The sequence below is a fragment of the Acinonyx jubatus genome, chromosome B1 (genome assembly GCF_027475565.1).
Source record: "Acinonyx jubatus isolate Ajub_Pintada_27869175 chromosome B1, VMU_Ajub_asm_v1.0, whole genome shotgun sequence".
Taxonomy (NCBI): Eukaryota; Metazoa; Chordata; class Mammalia; order Carnivora; family Felidae; genus Acinonyx; species Acinonyx jubatus.
The window spans coordinates 58,811,525-58,833,769 of record NC_069382.1 but is presented as its reverse complement, the minus strand read 5'-3'; the positions used below and the strand labels follow the sequence as shown (position 1 = coordinate 58,833,769).

Here is a 22,245-nt window from a genome sequence, read left to right as displayed (position 1 = left end):
ATTCCCGAAGACAAATTAATTAATACAATTTAATGTTATTAAATTGTTCATAATATTTCTCTTTTTTTCCTTTGTCTGTAGTATTTGTACAAGCCACTCTTACAGGGGCGCCTGGGTGGCTCAGTCGGTTAAGTGTCCGACTTCGGCTCAGGTCATGATCTCGCGGTCCGTGAGTTCAGGCCCTGCGTCGGGCTCTGTGCTGACAGCTGAGAGCCTGGAGCCTGTTTCCGATTCTGTGTCTCCCTCTTTCTCTGACCCTCCCCTGTTCATGCTCTCTCTCTCTGTCTCAAAAATAAATAAACGTTAAAAAAAGTTAAAAAAAACAAAGCAAAACAAGCCACTCTTACATTCCCAATATTGATATTTTGTATTTTCTTTTTTCTCTTTTAAAAAAAATTTTTTAATGTTTATTTTTGTGTGTATGTGTGTGAGAAAGAGAGAGAGACAGAGCATGAGCAGGGGAGGGGCAGCTAGAGAGGAGACACAGAAGGCAAAGCAGGCTCCAGACTCTGAGCTGTCAGCACAGAGCCCAACATGAGATCATGACCTGAGACAAAGTCAAACACTTAATCAACTGAGCTATCCAGGCACCCCTCTCTTTTCTTAATCAGCCCAATTAAAATTTTATTAGCATTACTGATCTTTTTAGAGAATCAGATTTTGATTTTATTAACAGTTTCTAGTATTTATCAATTTTTTGTTTTATTGGGTTCTGATCCTGTTATTATTTTCTTTGTTCTTATTCTGAATTTAATTTACCCTTTCTAGTTTTTGTTTTTTGATGTGGAATCTTGGATCATTCATTTCATATGTTTTTCTTCTAATATAAATATTTAAAGCTAGAAATTTACTGCCAAACACTATCTTAGCTGCATTCCACAAATTTTAACATGTTGCATTTTCACCTTCATCAAATTGAAAGTATTTTCTAACTTCCTTGTGATGTATTATTTGATCCTTGCATCGTGTCAAAGTATATTTTTTAATTTCCAAATATTTCAGATTCTCTAGATACACTTTTATTGTTAGTTTTGAAGTTAATTGTGTTGTAATGAGAGAACAAATTCTTGAAAAGGTACATCACAAGCCACATTGAAGGAAACATCTCAATCATGTGCTAGTCCAACTAGCCAGAACTTTATTACTGGGAAGGAGCTACAGGTGGGCATGGGAGAGGGTGAACAGTCAGAGGATTGAGAAAGCAAAGAAAGCCTGGCCAGAACAGTATAGTCAGGGAGTTAAACTCTCTATTTCCATGTCTAGGACAGAAATCATGATCTTAAGGGCAAAGTTGAAGTTTGAATGTAGCTTGTCCAGACCCCAGTCCTACTCCTACTTGACTTCACCCTTCAAACACTTGTGCAAGGTAGACTTGACTTAAAGGTGAGGAAGAGGAAGAGTGATTAAAATTACTTAGTAATTTTTAAATAAAAAAAGTTATTCGATCTGTTGCAGACTCTCATAGATCCCCTACATGAATATCTGATTCCTTTTTTAAAAGTTTTTTTTTTAATCTGGAAGAGACCATTAAGAAAAGAAGTATTGTATCCTAGATTTTTAAAATAACAAAATGATAGGAAATTATTTATGGAAATAATTTTAAGGGCACAGGCCTCTTTATATAAAATATACTACATTTTAAATTTGTAAGGGGTTGAAATTAAAGTTTAGATAGCTAGTTTTTTTTTAATCCAAAATCTGTTTATTGGGATAGTTCCCCACTCATGTTGACTCAGGGTGCATTTAGTGCTGCTTCAATCTGAAGGAGCATCCTTCTGGAAGCCTTGCTTTTCCTCCTGTCGGCTGGCACAGGACGGTGGAGCAGTCCACACATAGCACCACCGTCTGCATGTGGCTGAACACGGTGGTGATTTTGTAGCACCCTGGGCACTTCACGTCCATGAAGTAGGAGTTGGGGCTCTGCACCAGGCGCTTCTTCTTGTGCTTTCTTCTCTTTCGGGGACTGGTGCAGGAGGTCCTTCGCCAGGGGCATGTTCTCGTGGGCAAGTCGTCACCGCCGGAAAGGCTAAAATAGCTAATATTTTAATCAAGATTTGTATCTCTTGATGATGCACATTGAGAAAAAAAAAAATCTTCATTTTAAGAAGCCATAATTATTTGTTGCATTAATGGGACACAGGTTTAGAGTTCCTTTGTCACCAAAATCTTCCATGGTTCCTGAGTTCCCACAGGAGCCAAGATCCAGTTATCACTAATTCTGTGCTATAAAGTCTAGTTTAATACCCATCTTCTCCTCAAGTGGATCTTTCAGTCTCTACAGATTGACTTATTCATGCCCCCTAGGAAAACACCGATATACAGGTACAAGCATTTCCCCCGCAGGCTCTGCATTTTTCTTTTACTGACTGACTTACCTTCCTGAATGTGGATTAGTCAGGGTTCTCGAGAGAAACCGAACCAACAGCATATGCATATATGCACATACCTGCTTGATAGGTGGCATTAGTAAGACTCCCTACCGGACAAGTCTGGGAAGAGCATCTGCCACACCTGGGGCACCAGGTGTTTATCCTCTCAGGAATCTCTGATTGGCTCTTGGCTCTTTTAGAACTCTGAGCTCCCGGGATGGGGCTCAATCTCTCTGGGAAGAGTGGTATGGCCATAGCGCCGCAGGCCTCTCTCTGCCATTCTCCCAGCCACCCCTGACACTCAGCAAATCCCAGCACATCCTGGCCCCGCCCCTCCATCAGGATCCACACTTCCTCCTCCCACCTATCAAAGAAAGAAAGAAAGAAAGAAAGAAAGAAAGAAAGAAAGAGAAAAAATATATCTCTCTGTCCCTCAGTCCCTCTCCCACACTCACTCTCTCGCTGTCCAAATCATGCAGGACCTTATAGCAATGTTATGGAACTCAACATTTCTTGTAACAGTAATGGAAAACTGTTCAAGGAGAGCAAGGTAATCTCTGTCAATCTAAAGAGAGATTTTTTTTTAAGGAATTAGCTTTCATGATTGTGGTGACTGGCAAGCTCAAAATCTGCCCGGTAGGCCACCAAGCTGGGGACTCAGGGAAGAGTTGGCAGTTCAATTTCAAAGGCAGTCTGCAGGCAGAATTCTCTCTTCTTTGGGGGATGTTAGCCTTTTTCTACTAAAGCCTTTAACTAACTGGATGAGGGCCACCCATGTTTTGGAGACTACTGCTTTACTCATCTACCAAATATGTTCACACAAAACCTCTAGAATAACGTACGACCTAAAATCTGGGCACTGTGGGCCAACCAAGGTGACACGTAAAGTTAATCTTACAAATGGCTTCTCCATCTCCTGTCACAGTGCTGCATGTCCTTCCTTGTCTAAACGTAACTTGGTTCTGTAATCCTATAAATCCATTCTGATCTCTTACCTGAATTCATCTAATTGTTTTGTACTACTGCTTTAGGATCTTATAATGTGAAAAATGATATTGAAAGCCTTAGAAAATGTATTAGCTCACATTTTTACTTATGTTTCCTCTGGGTTTGTGGAATATCAATCTCCTTGAAAACAGAGACTGTGTTGTAATTCTCCAGCACCTACCACTATGTCTGGGAAATGGTATTAAATCAAACAGTATTGAATAACTGCAATCTTTCACTCAAAAAAAATTTATTGAGCTCTTGTGTGCATAAGAATATAAGTTTCACAAGCTCATATGTTTATACATATTCTATTCTTTGATGTAGCCCCAATACCTAGAAGAAAGCTTGGCTCACATCACCTTAACAACTATTTGGTAAATAAATTAGAAATAGTCACTGGTGCATAATGAGGGAATTAAATAGAATATAAGTTTCATGAAAGGGGAGATCTTATGCTTCTTGTATATACTCCAAGCACCTGACACAACTCTGGGCATTTATTAATTGCTCATTAAATGAATTGCATTGACCCTAGCAAAAATTCAATAGATTCTCTGCATTACTGGTTACCAATTTATGGATAAATGCTTTATTTGCTAAATAAGAAAATCCACAATCTAGGAATGATGTTGTCAGATTATACTAAATAAAATGAAAATTATGACTATTTTGTTTTTAGTTTAATAAAGCATATTATGTCTTATTGGCAGCTGTTACTTGAATCTATTATTGAATCACCTCAAAACTAAAATATTGCATATTTTTAAAGTACAACTGAATATACTCTATATATTTTAGCAAGAAATGTTAAGTTTTAAACATCTTTCAGATATCTTTGTAACCCTACAAAAAATGCATTTAACATTCACATTTTTAAACAGCCAGTCTACACTAATAAAATAAAAGTGAAAATTAAAATGATCAATTTTATACTTCTATAATCTGTATTCCAAGAACTAAAATTCAGCATGCTTGTTTTCTCCTGAAGTGTTTAACTTTCAATATTTTAAATGTATTACCGTGGCTATTTGATGAAAGTTCTTAGATTACTCAATTCATTTACACAGCTTTTTGGCAATAGTATAACCATGAACTCCTGCTAATAGATACTGCTTCAATGATAAAATAAAATGTATATTTTATTTAAGGACCAATGTTTCATTAATTCCATATAAGAAAACTAAGAACTCTCAACTATAATGTTTTTAGGTTTCAAATTTTACTTGTTTTCATAATGAGATCAACACAGAAGTTGGGGCTGGGATTAGGGAAAGAAGATCATTTTGTATTTACATGACTAGAATGTCCATGTATATGACCTCTCATGCAGAGATATGATTACATAAGACACTTTCAAACCCATCAAGTCCATCCACTCCTGTAATGCAAAACCAGGTTTCTTACTACGTGAAATGACATAGGAAAGGACATCTTAGTAGAAGACTTTCTGCAATTATCCCATTTCTCTTGTAAAGTTAGTACCTAATATAATGAAAGTATTTACTTTTCCATCCATAGGACCTAATTGGTGACCTGAAGGAGAAACTTTCAGATCACTTCAAAGATGTCATGGTTGGCCTCATGTACCCGCCACCTTCTTATGATGCTCACGAACTCTGGCATGCCATGAAGGTACTATTCGGATACAAAAATATACCTGTAACAAGTGCAGGGCAATATTTAAGTAGAGAAGGAACTGCCCTGTGATGTTCCTGTATGTGATCAGGGATGGGGGAAAGAATATCTGAACAAAAACAAAACAGTGAGGGGCGCCTGGGTGGCTTAGTAAGTGGCTGGACTTCGGCTCAGGTCATGATCTCTCAGTTCGCGAGTTTGAGTCCTGCAACCGGCACTGTGCGGACGGCTCAGAGCCTGGAAACTGCTTCGGATTCTGTGTCTCCCTCTCTCCCTGTGTGTCTGTCCCTCTCCAGCTTGCACTGTGTCTGTGTCTCTCAAAAATAAATATACGTTAAAAAAATAAGTAAGTAAGTAAGTAAATAAATAAATAAATAAATAAATAAATAAATAAAACAGTGACGATGCTGTGCTCAGGTGAAGTGACCCTGTTAGGAAGAGAGGGATTCTACAGCCCAGGAGCTTGGATCAGCCTATTCTTTTGCTGCACAAACTCAGATTCACTGACCCAGCTCTATGTTGAACAACCAAAAAAACCCCCCAAAAAACAAAATAAGCCTCCAGGGCTGTCCATATTTATCACTCCCTAGTACACATTCATATATTAAGCAAAAATGTTATAAAACATGTGAACCTCTTCAAATTATTTGTAAAAATTGGACTCACTAAGTAAAAGTGGGATACTGAGTCAGAGACAAAATATAGATAATATCTTTGTTTATTTTTGTAACCTCAAGTTACTCCTTTCCAAAAACTATTGCTAAAAGTATAAAACTTTTTGGGGCACCTGGGTGGCTCAATCAGTTGAGCTTCTGACTTGGCCCAGGTCATGATCCCACACTTGGTGGGTTCAAGCCCCACACGGGGCCCTGTGCTGACCAGCTCAGAGCCTGGTGCCTGCTTCAGATTCTGTCTCCCTCTCTCTCTGCCTCTCCCCCACTCCGTCTCTCTGTCTCCCAAAAATAAATAAATATTAAAATTTTTTTTAATTTAAAGTATAAAACTTTTACTTCTGAAGAATTATAATAATTCTTTACAGAAAAGTCATTTCCGAGAAATAAATTGACTACAGATTTGATAGAGACTGTGTTGGCTAGGGATTGGGTACAAAAGGCTTTTTAACATCTTCCAACTGCTGATATTAAACACCTGCAGAACCATTGCAGTCATTCCAATACGATTCCTGCCAATGACCAGATTATGCAATCTGCAAACAATGTGTGACAGGAGACAGGAAAGGGGAAAAATTAAGGGAACTTGGATTTTGGCCATCATATTTGCAGATGAAAATAGACATTGTATAAAATTCATATGAATTTCAACTAATCGCTTTTTTGAAGTTGCATATGGCAATTCCTACCTCTTGCAAAATGATGTGACCACAACTATAAGAAGGAAGTCATATGTTACTGTTTAGATAAACTGTTACATTTTATCAGTATTACATGGAAGGGTAAGGATTTCTAACATTTTCTGGAATATGTGTTGTTTTTATAACAACAGAGAAAAATCAGAGAAAAAAATCTGTCCATATAGCTGTAAGAGACCATAAAAAGCACCCAGCCTAATGTTTAGACCAATAGTACAAAATTTCACATTTAGGGAGAGGCAGGTAGTGGTCCCTGAAGCATCTTTAGGAAACTAGGAGACCCAGGTTCTAATTTCAGCTCTCCAAAGAATGATATTCTAGCAGCAAAAATATCAGTGCCATGAGCCTTGTTCAAACATCTTTTTCCACATTATTTAGAAAGTCCCATGTTGTTTTATTCTAAATGAAGGAATAGGATTTCAGATAATAATATCTCCTCAGGGTCAAGCATCTAGTAAATAGCAGAGCCAGAACTGAATAGGACCTATCTTTATCCCAAACATCCTTTCTTTCCTCTCTGCCATCTCTCAGAATATCAGGAATGTTATAAATCTTTATTATACATAAGATGCACTATTATTCCCAATACAAATGCCTTTATATTTCTCTCTTTTTCTGTATGACAGGGAGCAGGCACTGAAGAGAATTGCCTCATTGATATTTTAGCTTCAAGAACAAATGGAGAAATTTTCCAGATGCGAGAAGCTTACTATTTGCGTAAGGAAATATACATATGTGCATATATTTTACACACACGTAAACTTCATATTTTTCAAATAACACACAAAATATTTCAGTTTATGTGTTTTAAAGTTTTTTCTAAGACACTCTTAAATTTGATATATCACTTACTCAAGACCAATCAACTCACTGAGTAAAACTGATGATTATATTACCAAAAATGAAACAATTCTCTGAACAATCAAGTTAAGCAAAGTTTCCAGGAAAAGAATTACAAGTTTCTATGAGGTGAGTGTTTACATTAATACAGGTAAATGCCAGCACTGTGGTTCAGGAGCATTTTATTGCTTACCCTGAAGAGACCAGGTATATAGACGAAATAAGGCTAAGTTCAATGAGCACTTAGCAAATTCTACAAATATGGGTAACTAGTTCACTTTGCATAAATCTCATCATCACTGTGATCTATCACAAAATCAAATTTCTACACATTTTAAGAGCAGATAAGCTAATTATTTTTTTAAAAAGATCTAATGCTTTAAATTGCATTGCTTCATGTATTGCCTCACATTGAATATCAAGAAAATATTCTAGACAGTCAGCTCTGTTGCATTTGAACAAAAACAAGGGGTATTTCCCAGTGGGGATGAAGAACCTTCACTTAAAATACTAAAATGAGGGGCATTTGCGTAGCTCAGTTGGTTAAGCGTCCAATTCTTTTTAATTTTTTAATGTTTATGACAATGAGAAAGAACGAAATATGGCCCTTTGTAGCAACGTGGATGGAACTGGAGAGTGTGATGCTAAGTGAACTAAGCCATACAGAGAAAGACAGATACCATATGTTTTCACTCTTATGTGGATCCTGAGAAACTTAACAGAAACCCATGGGGGAGGGGAAGGAAAAAAAAAAAAAGAGGTTAGAGTGGGAGAGAGCCAAAGCATAAGAGACTCTTAAAAACTGAGAACAAACTGAGGGTTGATGGGGGGTGGGAGGGAGGGGAGGGTGGGTGATGGGTATTGAGGAGGGCACCTTTTGGGATGAGCACTGAGTGTTGTATGGAAACCAATATATTTAAAAAATAATAAAAAAATAAATTAAAAAATTTAAAAAAATTAATTTTTAATGTTTATTTATTTTTGAGAGAGAGAGAAAAAAAGACAGAACGTGCATGGGGGAGGGGCAGAGAGGGAGGGAGACACAGAATCGGAAGCAGGCTCCAGGCTCCAAGCAGTTGGAACAGAGCCCAACATGGGACTTGAACCCATAAGCTGTGAGATCATGACCTGAGCCAAAGTCGGAAGCTTAACCAAAGCATCTGATTCTTGATTTCAGCTCAGTTCATGATCTCACCAGGTGAGCTCTAGATTCATGAGTTGGAGCCCTGCGTTGGGGCTCTGAGCTGACAGTATGGAGCCTCCTTGGGATTATCTCTATCCCACTCTCTCTGCCTGCCCCTCCTCCTCCCCCGCTTGTACTCTATCTCTCAAAAATAAATAAATAAACATTTTTTTACATATTAAAACGAGACAGAGCACCTGGGGAAAGTGCTGGGCTAGGTAGCAGTTTATGGAAATAGAATGCATAAGAGCAAATTTTGAGAATTAGAGAATGTGAAATGACTTTCAATGGTGTTTTTCAATTTTGGAATAAAGACAATCGTTTTTTTAAGAAAACAGACCTGTGCCTATGCTACTGTTAGTTACCACATTTCTTTGGAGAACTGTTTAGAAAATTGGCTTCAAGACAAAGAGATGTCAACAGATCGATTGTATTTCCTGTGCTTTCCACCCACAACTGGGGCAATAGCATTAACTTATACAAAGCACATTGTTATGTGGTTCTATAATAAATCATACCTTTAACATGAAAGTTTTTTTCCCCAGAATACAACAGCAACCTTCAAGAGGACATTTACTCAGAGACCTCAGGACACTTCAGGGATACTCTCATGAACCTGGTCCAGGTATGAAATTCAAAAATTCACACCATTTTGCATTATTAAAAAATATATGTTTCCTTTTCAAAAAATAGAACAGAAAACTCCAGTTTAACAGTAAATTCTGTATAATAATGTTTACTTAATGCCAGCTAAATTCCAACCACTATAATAGAAACTTGATTTGGATATGGAAATAAACAAATATGAATAATATACCATTTCTATTCTCAAAAAAATCTACTACATATGTTATGATTATAGAAATATGCATAAGTAATTATACCTTATAAGGTAGTTAAAAGATTTAAAATATTACAGTTACAATTATAATTCTAATGAGAAATTATAATTCTATTTCTATTTTTTTAAAGCTACTAAACAAGTTGGGTGCATACTAACTTCTGAGGTCCTAGTATAGCCTAGTAGTAGCATGTTTCTCACTTAATAACTACAAAATACTGTAATATAAATATTCTTATAAGCATTTTATAAATAAAAAATGTAAAACAAAACCTACTAGATTCTAGCTCTCTGTCTAAAGAGCTAATAAGTAGAAATCCAGAATTTGAATTGATTTCTATAGACTCGCACATGCCAGCATCTGATCCTCAGCTCTACCTCAGAAAATTCCATGGTATTATACATGAACACAAAGGAATACTGCTTCAAATTAAAATTTGACACATTTTATTTTTATCTACTGACTAAATGGTATTATTTCTATCCAATTAATGTTTCTTAAAAACATCCCACACATTAGGATTGTAACAATAATAATATTTTTAGATATAATTAACCTTTGTCTTATATAATCTGTCATCCAATTCAGCAAAGGCATTCAGGAATGTAAAGAGAATCGATATTCAGTTCTTTACTAACAAAAGAAGACCTAGATGTCCAAACTGGAAAAAGTGTCTTAGGAACCAGTATTTTGGCTTGGTTTTACGTCGTATGAGTATGTGTGTGTGTGTGTGTGTGTGTGTGTGTGTGTGTGTGTGTGTGTATGTAATGTATGCAATGAAGCAAGCATTTCTAAAATCCCAAAACTTCTCTTTTTATGTCAAGAACATAACTGAGTAGTCGGTAGCTAGCATAAAATTTCACCAAGAACTGTAGGTAGACAGGTTTTTTACATGGGGATGTAAAATTAAGAAAAAATTCCATTGTCTTTAATGATAAAAGAATAAATGATAGCCCTTCTAGGGAATAAGGGTGGAAGAATGATATGTAGAAAGATGGAGAAAGACCCAAGAGGGAGAAGAGTAGGGTAAGAATTCTGCCTGAGGTCCTTCAGGAGTCCAAGGCCCCACACACTCAGGAGGGGAGTCAGAATCATCAGATGAAAATATGGGATGGACCATGGAATGTCCTTTCTTCCTTTTCTCTGAGCCACTCTGGTTCCAATTGCTTCTATGAGTTCCTGGAATTTTTTTTAGCCTCAACATTTTTATGGCCACTATTGCCAAACTCTGAGATGTTCTTCCTTGCCCTTTGTCCTGTTCAGGTTTATCTGAAGTGGTGCTGTGGAGTATATCCTCTGTGAGGCTTATATCTCTTTCACAGCTCAATTTTGGCAAATGTAGACATCTAACAGTTTGTTTGCAGCTTGAGTAGCACACTTTTCTTTAATCTGGATTTACGATGTTTTGGGAAATGTAAATCTCTAAGAAACTTGGAAGAAGTCTAATGTAATTGATTCCAGTGAATACTGTATACCACTTAGCCATACCAGAACTTCTTTCCTAGACCTATTTCTTTGCATCCTTGCACTCTCCCTGACCATGCCTCTTGTTTTTCACAACTAAAAGCCAGTTCCTTGGAAGTCCTCTCAGATAACATATTTAGTCAGACACACGCTGCAGGGCTGAGTCTTAACAGGTGTTTGCTTTTCAAATCTTTTTCAGGTTCCAGCTTACATTGCTTGGGATCAGTGGTTCCCCCTTATAACTGTTAGGGACACCAAATATTGGACTTTCTCTCTACCTCTTTTATTTCAGCTTGCAAACCAGGCAATTATTTGCTGAGCTCATCTCTTTCTTGTAATACATGGCCAAAAGCATAAAGTAAATGACAGTTATCAAATTCACATGAAGACCAGAATGGACTCTCTTGATCAGCTTACAGCTCTCCTCCAAAAAGTGATTCAGAGGCTCATTCTTTTTCCATCTAGTGGCTAATCCATCTTCACATCTTGCTTCTAATTTCATCATTCCAATCCACAATCTACAGAAGCAGAAAGAGGGTGGAGGATTGTTCATGGGAACTTTTATGGACCTCATATCTATCACTTTTCCTCACATTTCATTGGCTAGACCTCCATCAGCTAATTCCCCTTATAGTCGTTTTTTTTGTCCTCAAAGAAGATGAAATAAGTTTGGTGATCACCTATCAGTGTGAAAATGAGACTTGAAAACTGAAACCAAGACAGGCCAGTGAGCAACAGAAGATGGAAGGATGAAGATATACTTGGCAATAAGCAGGAAGTCTATGAGGATGACTATATTAGGCACAAAGAGAATTTTCAAAAGGAGAGCAATATATAAACAAAAAAACAAACAAATAAAAATGTTCTGCATTATTTCTTATAAGTACTTTAAAAGTAAATGTCTTTACATTTCTATCCAAGCTTTATGTTTTTTGACATATCACCATTTTAAGTGATCTTTTGAAAGATCACTGTGTGAAAGTTTCTTGGCCGTACTTCTAATCTAACTCATAGAATGATGACGTTCATCACACTATATACTATATACATATTATACAATGTTAATCTGAACATATTAGCTGTATTTTTGATTTCTATATAACTAATCTTAACATGTGTAATTAATTCATATGAGAAAAACAAAAACCCACCTCTATTTTAATCTTTTATTCCTTCTCTTTTGTTTCTGGCATACATAAAGCATGTGTGTGTGAAAAAATATTGTCCAACCTTTACCTGTATTTCATTGATTGATTGTTTGATTGTTTTCCAACAAAGCAAATTTCAAAAATGCTGGTGTGAAAACTAGTGTGGGAATAATCATTTCCCATCAGGCCTCTGATTGAACATACCCTTCAAAGTCTTCTTCTACTTCACAGGAATTGCTCTCCTCTAAGCCTGTCTTATGTATTTTTATTCAATGTTACCACATAATGTGAGATGTGTTTGCATATCCACCTTTCCCAGTAGTTTCCCAATCATGAGCTTACAGTTTACAGTTTTAGAACTAGGCTCAGTATATGATACATAAAAAGCAAGTCAGACTTTTTGGAAATAAATGCTACAAAGAACAAATTCTTTTAAAAGTCTGAGTGAATAAAGTTCAATGCTTGCTGCAGTAAAAAATGAGGCTTAATATACAATAGGTCTATGAGAATTCTAGAAAAGGAACATCATTTGCACACCTGGGGAAGAGGAAGGAGGTGGTTCAGGGTAAGTAGAAACATCTTGCTTGAGCATGCTGGCTCACTCGAAGGACTCCTGCTAAATAGGAAAAACTGTCTGATTAAATTGCTGGCTGGCATTGCCAGGTTGACGAGGTTCCTGTAAGCAATAGAGAGCCACAGGGAAATATCTGGCAGAATGAGAGATGACTGGGAAGACTTTATCTATTATCATCTCCACGTAAGTAGGAAAAAATTAAGTTGCACGTGTCATGCTAATTTACCACAACAAATGGAAAGAAACATATTGAGAGCCTCGCTTGTGACTTAAATTAAGAGAATCTAACTTATTAAGAATAAAAACTAGTTTCCCCTTCTTATTGTCTCTTTAATTTCTTAATTCCATTCTCATTGAGTTTGTACTGATCAAATCAATCAGATGTACCCTGAATATACGCTGAAGTGAGACAAGAAACCATGAGAAAACCCAGCAGGAGGCAAGGGACATGTATTTAGGCAAAAAAAAAAAAGCTATCAACAATCCCTCTCTTTTATTATTCAGATTGTCTTACTGGCCGTCTTCCAACAGAGAAAGCAGTTAGAATTCTTGATGTCCCAGCTAAGTTTTAAAAATTAAAGGGAACAAGGAAACTTCAGGTTAGGAAAAAAAGACAGAGTATTCCCCAGCTCTTCAGGAAAATAGGCCCATAGTCATATGCTGACTTTTTTTCCCCAAAAATTACAAATTCAAATATTTACCTTACAGAGATTCCTATTTTTTTTTTACTTCTACAAAGCTTTGTTTTTTAAAAAATGGACAGCTTTGTCTCTGTTTCTGAAATTAAAGTATTGTATTACACCGCCCAAGATAAGCATTAAGAATTATCTCTACCCTGTCTAGAACTAGTCTGTATGCAAAAATAGTTAAAGTGAGGAAATGATCATTAATAATAACTTTTTCCTCTAAAATATCAATAGCAGTGTGCAAATTTAAATTACTTCATTTTCCTTCCTTTCTTATTATGTCCTTTTGCTGTCTTCCTTATTTGGGGTGGGTTAACAGATCCGATCAAACACAGGAGGTGTAGTTTCCCCTAATATGTGTTTACTGGGTTTAAAACCTTCATATTGTACTTCACACACATTTTATATGATTGGATTAAAGAATGAATAAAAGTACTAGATAGGAACACTAACTATCCAGTCATTGCCAGGCAACATGGATTTTAATTCTTTTTTGTCCTTTTATGTGGGTGTGTGTGTCCAAGTTATTATCAATTTTGAATTAGGAATAAAAAAATCCAAAGGAAAACACTGCTGAGGAAGCCAGATATTAACTGCCCCGAAATGAGGAGAGATGGCTCTTTTGGACTGATTAGATTTCTTCAACCTGTTCACATGAGAAAGGTGGTATGTACCAGTCATATCCACTGACTTTTCAATTAAATTAAAATTTTCAATTTTTAAAGATAAAGTCACAAATTTGCTTCATTGTATTTGGTTTTCATTTGGTTTGATTTGGATTTGCTTGGTTTTGCTGCACAGTCATAAAACTACCCATATCACCAACCTCAGTTAATCAAGTCCTGGTTTGAGGTTCAGATCTCTAGGATTATAACATCAATGGATAATGACAGTTTGTCTTTTCATAGTTCAGCTATATACTTCTGTGTAAACTGTTGAAGAAATAAACTTATTTTAACCTGTGAGAGAGGTTGAAGTCATTATGGGGAAAAGTGTTAATAATAATGATTAATTTAAAAAATGATCTCTGTTGACAGCATGTCAATTGAATATTTCCTAACTCTTAAATGTCATAAGACTAATTTTAATTAAAACATTCTCTCTGTAGTTAAGAGTCTGTAACTTGGGGCGCATGGGTGTCTCAGTCAGTTAAGCGTCTGACTCTTCATTTGCCTCAGGACATGATCGCATGGTTTGTGAGTTTGAGCCCCACCTCGGGCTCCATGCTGACGGTGTGGAGCCTGCTTGAGGTTCTCTCTCTCCCTCTCTTTCTCTGCCCCTCCCCCTTCACTCTCTCTGTCTCTCTCTCAAAAATAAATAAATAAACAAACTTAAAAAAAATTTTTTTAAGTCTGTAACTTGGTTTGCCTGACAGTTACCAGAGGGGAGGTGGGTGGAGGGATGGGTTGGATAGGTGATGGGGATAAAGGAGGGCACTTGTGATGACCACGGGTGTCAAAAGGAGGTATTAAATCGTTGTGTTTTGCACCTGAAGCTAATGTTACACTGTGTCTTAACTAACTGGAATTTAAATAAAACTAAACACCTAAAGAACAAAAACAGAACAAAACAAAACATTCTCTCAGTTTAAAAGGATCATTATTTTTTTAAATTTTCAACTAATGAGGGGCACCTGGGTGGCTCAGTCGGTTAAGCATCTGACTTCAGCTCAGGTCATGATCTCACGGTCTGTGGGTTCAAGCCCCATGTCAGGCTCTGTGCTGACAGCTCGGAGCCTGGAGCCTGCTTAGGATTCTGTGTGTCCCTCTCTCTCTGCCCTCCCCTGCTCATACTCTGTCTCTCTCTGTCTCTCAAAAATAAATAAATGCTAAAAAAAAAAAAAAAACAACAGTTTAAACTTTCAACTAGTGAGGCTGCAAAATATAAATTAAAACAACAGTTTCCAGGCAGAAATTCATATTGGCATAGCCATTGCCCCTAATAGAGGAAAGCCAAGAGTTCCATTGTAAACCAATGAGTTCCATCTTAATATCAAACAAGCGTTTATTTTCTTAACATCCAAATAGAAATTCATTTCAATTTATTAAAGAAAAATATACATTCTTTGGGTGCCTAGGTAGCTCAGTAGGTTAAGTGTCCAACTGCAGTGGGCTCTGCACTGACAGCTTGGAGCCCGGAACCTGCTTCAGATTCTATGTCTCCCTCTCTCTTTCTCTCCCTTCCCCTCACCTGCCAATCTCCCTCTCTCTGTCTCTCTCAAAAATAAATAAAAAACATTAAAAAAATTTTTAAAAACCTTGTTAAAGAAAAATATACATTCTCTAGTAAGAAACAAATGTATTTTATTAGGATAACTTTGCATTCCATTAGAGCTATATCACAGTTGAGCTTCTGCTGCCGAATCCTGCTTCTTTCTTCTCCCTTCCATGAGTGTTGCTCCCAAGCACACTCCATAACAAGCAAGATGTGCTGATCTCCATCTCAGAGTCAGCTTTCCAAGGAACCCAATGGCTATAACCCCTCCTTGCAGGGATGAGCAAACTGAGGCTCAGAGAGATTACCATTACACATAATACTGAATGAGAAGGCCAATATGGAAATAGGACTAAGTACACGATCCCCGCCTTGTTTAAATCTAATTTCTCCTAACTCCAACCCCATCTGACTCCACTCCAGTTCTACTTCTATTTGACAAAATGTCAATGACCGATATGCAAATGACCTCTTAAAATTTCTGTACCTCTTCAGTGGTTGAACTGTAAGCCACTTAAAAGTACCGACATCTCATAATCAAGATTGCAGTGTATATTTTTTTTAAAGCAAAGATTCTTATATTCCAGGAAAAAATAAAACACACCATTCTGAAAATTTAGCATGACAGAAATTAAGTCACAGAGGAAAAAGTCAGTAAACAGTGTTTTCTCATTGTAATAGGGCAATCAATCTTATTCATAATCACACTTCCTTTTTCCTGAAATTAAACAATAATGCTTTATTATTGATAAAGTATATATGTATGTGTACTTGTATGTATAATAATATTATCTACATAGACACACATAGTTTAAAACAACACACTGATTTATGTCACCATGGGATTTTACCTAATTTGGATTATGACTTTATAGTATAAAGTATTACTTCTTAATTTCATTTTCCAGAGTTCAAACATGAAATTATGTGTGTGTGCTTAACTTCGAAATAGCTTTTCTGTGTAGTAGTTTTCCTTCCAACAGACAATATCAACAAATGAGGGTGAATAGAGACTTAAATTCTACAAGCCAAGGAAAATTAAATAGTTTACTTAAAGATTATATACTTATAAGGTTTCACAGTACATTTCTCTTAAAATGTAAAACACACTTTATAGGTATAAAATAATATGGATTTCATAAAATTACTTACATTACATTACAATAGAAAATGGAAGTAATAAACATAAAGATATATCTTAGTACAATCTTCTTTTTAATAATAGCCTTTTTGAAGGCCAGAAGTCTCATGGCAATTCACACTGTTTAATAAAATATATAATTTCTCTTAGATTTTTAAATATTTTGAAGATTTTCCATTGACTCCTGACTTCTACATCAGTGGCTGTTCAGTTGGGAGCTTCTGATTTAGCATTTGGATCAGTAAATGTAGAAGATTGGGAAAAGATAAAAAGTGAATTAGGGAACTGAAAAAGTTTATCACTTCTGACCATTATCTGGTATGTACACCACTTCAGAGAGAATTTGTCCGGACATTTTACAAAAAAGAAATGGAATTTCTTCCTAAAGAGTTGTGCAATTTAGAGCTGGTGAGTTTTGACCAGATAACTGACGGCTGTTTCAGTGTAAACAAATATCTTTCACCCTGTAGTCAGGACCATTATTCTCTCTCTCACTCTGTGTGTGTGTGTGTGTCTGTCTGTCTGTCTGTCGGTCTGTCTCTGTCTTTCTCTTTCTCTTTCTCAATCTCCCTTTCTCGGTGTATATATAAATGACAGAGAGATGATAGGTAGATGATAGGCGATAGATAGATGATAGATAGATAGATAGATAGATAGATATACTCTGTGTAACACTCTATATTTCTTTTCCACTTGGCTCTATCATAAATCAGTTCTATGTCCTTATATTTACTATTTAACCTTCTTAAGATTCAGATTAGAGAGATTTACTTTGTAATTTAAGGAATGTGAACCCATTCTTCTTTTAATTCCCTCCCAATACAAGTACTTTAAAATTCTTCAATTGTTGAAATTACATCCACTACTTCCCTCTACATTTTTATTTTCAGAATCAAACTAAAGACTGTCCATGGCTTTCATCTTTTTAACATCATGAAAATTAAGCACACCTCTTTTTGTGAATTAATAGAGATTGAGGGAATTGGAGCATAGGAGCCTTAAGGTATTCATGAAATGAAAGTGTTGAAAATTATTGTCATATTTTCTGGGAGAGATTTTTTACTTAATCTTTAAAGTATTTTCCAAAAGGGATGTTTCTAATAAGGAAACAACTCAGCCAGAACATCTTGTTGAAACGAATGCCAATCATTAAATGGACTTTCAACACTTCGTGCATGCTTTTTATTAAACTAGATTTACAGGAGATCTAATTATCTGTCAAACAATTTAAAAAAAATAATCACTTGGAGATTAATTAATCAGCATGTGCAAATCACACTGGAGATGATAAATGTTTTCACAGAAAGAATGGAAACTACCCAATTGGATGCTTGGCTGTCCGGATTTTCCTTACAATGGTTTCTCAAACTGGTACAGTGAGACCGACCACAGGGGATGCATTGCCATGAGTTTTCAGTGATCATCTGTATTCAAATTACCTTGTCCAAATATTTTCAGCTAGATTTTAAGTCCCTTAATTTCTTTTTTTCACAGTTTTACTTTGCCCCTAACCCAAATTCTATACTCATTGATGCCATTTCTTTGACATTTCCATCAATTACACACACCATGCTGCTGTCTTAGGCTTTTTACATGATGAAATTAGCTTGACTCTGCCTTGGTGGAAAAAACTAAATCACAAACTTACTTTATTCACATTTTTTTTAATCTACCAGTCTGTTTAAAGTGCTTTGGGTAATTAACGGCACAAAGAAGTAAAGAGACAAGCACCATTTTAAGTTTAATGTCAAAAATCCTATATTTCAAAAAATATTTCATATACCCAGAACTGCAGAAAATTCTTAAATATTTACCACAAACTTTGTAAGCGTAGGTGTTTACTTAGCTATATAGTTTGATTGGAAATCACTAAGAAAACTTCAGTGATCTGGAAAGTCTTCCTACATCTTCTAACTGATCTTTTTTTATTCTTTATTTTAATTCCAGTGTAGTTAACACACAGTGTTATGCTAGCTTCAGCTGTACGATATGGTGATTCAACAATTTCATATGTTGACTCAGTGCTCATCAAGATATGTATCCTCGTAATCCCTTCACCTAATTCACCCATTACCCCAACATACCTTCTGGTAACTGTTTTTTGGTTTGTCCCTTTATTTTTTTTGTTCATTTGTTTTGTCTCTTAAATTCCACATATGAGTGAAATCATAATGGTATTTGTTTTTCTCTGACTGGCTTATTTCCCTTAGCATAATACTCCCTAGATCCATCCATGTTGTTGTAAATGGTAAGATATCATTCTTTTTTATGCCTAGATAATATTCTATTATATATATACCACACCTTCAGGATCCATTCACCTATTGATGGACGCTTGGGCTGCTTCTGTATCTTGGCTATTGTAGATAATGCTGCAGTAAACATAGGAGTGCATATATCCCTTTGAATTAGTGTCTTCATATTCTTTGGGTAAATTGTCAGTAATGTGATTACTGGATCATAGGATAGCTCTATTTTTAAATTTTTGAGGAACCACTACGTCTTCCACAGTTGCTGCACCCATTTGCACTCCCAAAAACAGTGCACAAGGTTTCCTTTTTCTCCACATCCTGACCAACACTGGTTGTTTCTTGTGTTGTTCAATTTAATCATTCTGACTGGTGTGAGGTGATATCTCATTGTGGTTTTGATTTGTATTTCCCTGATGATCAGTGATGGTGAGCATCTTTTCATTTGTCTATTGACTAACAGGATTTGTTCTTTGGAGAAATGTCTGTGCAGGTATTCTGCCCATTTTTTAATTTGGTTATTTGTGTTTTTTGGTGTTAAGTTCTTTACATATTTTGGATACTAACCATTTATTGGATATATCATTTGCAAATATCTTCTCCCATTCAGTAGGTGATCTTTTAGGTGTGGTGGTTATTTCCTTTGCTGTGCAGAAGCTTTTTATTTTTATGTAGTCCCGATATTTTAGTTTTGTTTTTCTTTCCATTGTCTCAGGAATATATATTTATAATAATATATTTTAGATACATTATAATATAATTGTGGGTTTATTTCTGGGCTTTCTATTCTGTTCCACTGATCTACAGAAATCTGTTGCATTTCCATACAACTAACAATGAAGCATCAGAAAGAGAAATTAAGAAAATAATCTTATTGACAACTACACCAAAAATAATAAACCACTTAGGAATAAATTTAACCAAAGAGGTGAAAGACCTATACTCTGAAAAGTATAATACATTGATGAAATTGAAGATGACACAAACAAATGGAAAGACGTTGCATGCTTATGGGTTGGAAGAACAAATGTTGTTAAAATGTCTATACAACCCAAAGCAGTCTACAGATTTAATTCAATACCTGTTAAAATACCAACAGCTTTTCCACAAAGCTAGAATAAATAATCCTAAAATTTGTATGCAACCACGAAAGACCCCAAATAGTCAAAGCAATCTTGAAAAAGAAAAATAAAAGTGGAGATATCACAATTCCAGACTTCAAGTTATATTACAAAGCTGTAGTAATATAACTGATCTTTGAATTCTGCTATCTAAAAGCCACTTCTTTATCTTTCCTCCACTCATTTAGTATTGATTCAGTTAGTATTTGTCAAGTACCTACAATGTGCCAAGCATGGTTCTAAACAATTGGGAATTGTCAATGAACAATAGAGACAAAGACCACATCAGTCCTTAAGATGCTTACATTGTAGTGGGGGAACAGGAACAATTAAAGAGAAATCTAGTGAACATAATGAACAGGTACATTATATAGAATGTTAGAAAGTGATGAAAGATATGACAGAGTAGGATAATGGGGATAGAAACTGTTGGGCTGGGCATAGTAGGTAGGCTGCAATATTATATAGGTTGGTCAGGGTAAATGTCCTCAAGAAGATGAGATATGAGCAAACATTTGAGAAGAATGAGTTAGCAAATGAACGGCTATAATAGGGCAATACAGGCAAAGGGAAAAAGAGAAAAGTTCTAAGGCAAGGGAATGGCTGATGGTTGTAAAGAATAGCAAGGAGCCAGCTGGTGCTATCTGAGCAAGCAAAGGAATGTACTATAGTAGTGGTAGGTAATGTCAGACAAGTAAAAGGTGATGAAATTAGGTCAAACCTGTAGCCACTCTAAGGACTTTGGCTTTTGCTCTGAATGAAATGGGGAAAGGTAAATCATTTCTGGGTTTTGAGAAAAGGAATATTATGATCTTATGCTTTAAAATATTCACACTAGATGCTGTGTTGAGAAAAAAAAAGTAGGGAGAGGATAGAAACAAGCCTGTAAGGATACTGTATGATCAACAAAGTCAAGATATAATGTTAACTTGGACTCATAGGAGAACACTGGCAGTGATGAAAAGTGCCCAGATTCTGCATGTGTTTTGAAGGTAGTGTCCATATTACTTCCTCAGGAATTGGGTAGAGGATTTAAAAGTAAAACAGAAAGAATAAGGGGTGCCTAGGTGGCTCAGTTGGTTAAGCATCCAACTTTAGCACAGGTCATGATCTCAGAGTTTGTGGGTTTGAGCCCCATGTCAGGCTCAGCATGACAGCTCAGAGCCTGGAGCCTGATTCAGACTCTGTGTCTCCCTCTCTCTCTGCCTCCCCCACTTGTGTTTTCTCTCTCTCTCTTTCTCTCTCTCAAAAATAAATAAACTTTAAAAAAAAAAGGAATAAAATATTGCTCAGTTTTTTAGTCTTAGCAAGAGGAATGATGGAGTTTTATAAAATGAGATGTGAAAGGTTGTGGATGTAAGAGGTCTTTGAGTTAGAGGGAGACCAGAAGATAGATTTGAACATGTTGAGTCTAATATGTGTATTAGAAAACCAAGTGAAGATGTTCACTTGGCATTTAGAATATATGCATCTGACATTTGGGTGATAGATCTGAGCTAGAGATGTAAAATTGGGTATCACTACAAAGCAGATAGCATACAAACCACATGAATGGTTAACATTAACAAGGGAAGGATTATAGACACAGACAAAGACCAAAAACTGTGTACTACAACTTTCCAGTATTAAGAGACTGAAAAGTAAAAGGGGATTAATATGTAAGATTGAGAAGGAGTAACCAATGAAATAGAACAGAAGGAAAAAGAGAGGGCAGGATCCTGCAAGTCCAGTGATGAAGGCATAGCAAGGAGAGAGAGCAAGTGCATCAAATCCTACTGATAGGTCATATAAGATGAGGACTATGAATTGCCATGATAAGTTTATATTGCTAAAGATACAACATATGTTCATAGAAGATATAGTACATTTATTGCTTTCAGTCATTTATTGCTTGGGTAAATTAAAGCCATAAGAGACTGGCCAGAGGATATTATCTAAAAATAATGAGTTCTTTCGGCTAAGGGAAGAGTATAGTAACCAAATCTCAGGCCAGAAATGGCATTGAAATCAAATAATCATATTTTTCTTAATAATAAGACCTTGAGGAATTCATTTAGTATCTGTAAGCCTATTTATTTTTTATCTTTAAGGTAAGAGACAAAACTATACAACCCCAAGATCCCTGCACCTGAAAACGTCTGCAATATGAAGGCAAAATAACTCCCATAATTCTACCACTTAATAAAATTATGTTCACACTCAAGCGTTGTCTTATATTCCTTGCCCATATGTACACACTTGCTTACAAAAATACACAGATTTTTGGGGTGCTTGGGTGACTCGGGCTCAGGTCATGATCCCAGGGTCATGGGATCAAGCCCCAGAATGGATCCCAAAATTCTCTCTCTCTCCCTCTACCCCTGTCCCCTGATTGCGTTCTCTCTTTCTCTAAAAATAATAATAATAATAATAATAATACA

At 36.0% G+C, this 22,245-nt stretch overlaps 1 protein-coding gene and 1 pseudogene across 1 annotated transcript in view; one reads left to right on the top strand and one right to left on the bottom strand.

The window, feature by feature from the left end:
• Window positions 1-22,245, top strand: part of ANXA10 (annexin A10) — a 98,114-nt gene that overhangs the window by 64,256 nt on the left and 11,613 nt on the right. The window contains exons 4-6 of the mRNA XM_027068613.2: window positions 4,878-4,991; window positions 6,990-7,080; window positions 8,932-9,011. Of these exons, the coding sequence (XP_026924414.1) occupies window positions 4,878-4,991; window positions 6,990-7,080; window positions 8,932-9,011 (285 nt within the window). The remainder of the gene's footprint in view (window positions 1-4,877; window positions 4,992-6,989; window positions 7,081-8,931; window positions 9,012-22,245) is intronic.
• Window positions 1,536-2,762, bottom strand: LOC106975510 (40S ribosomal protein S27-like; annotated as a pseudogene).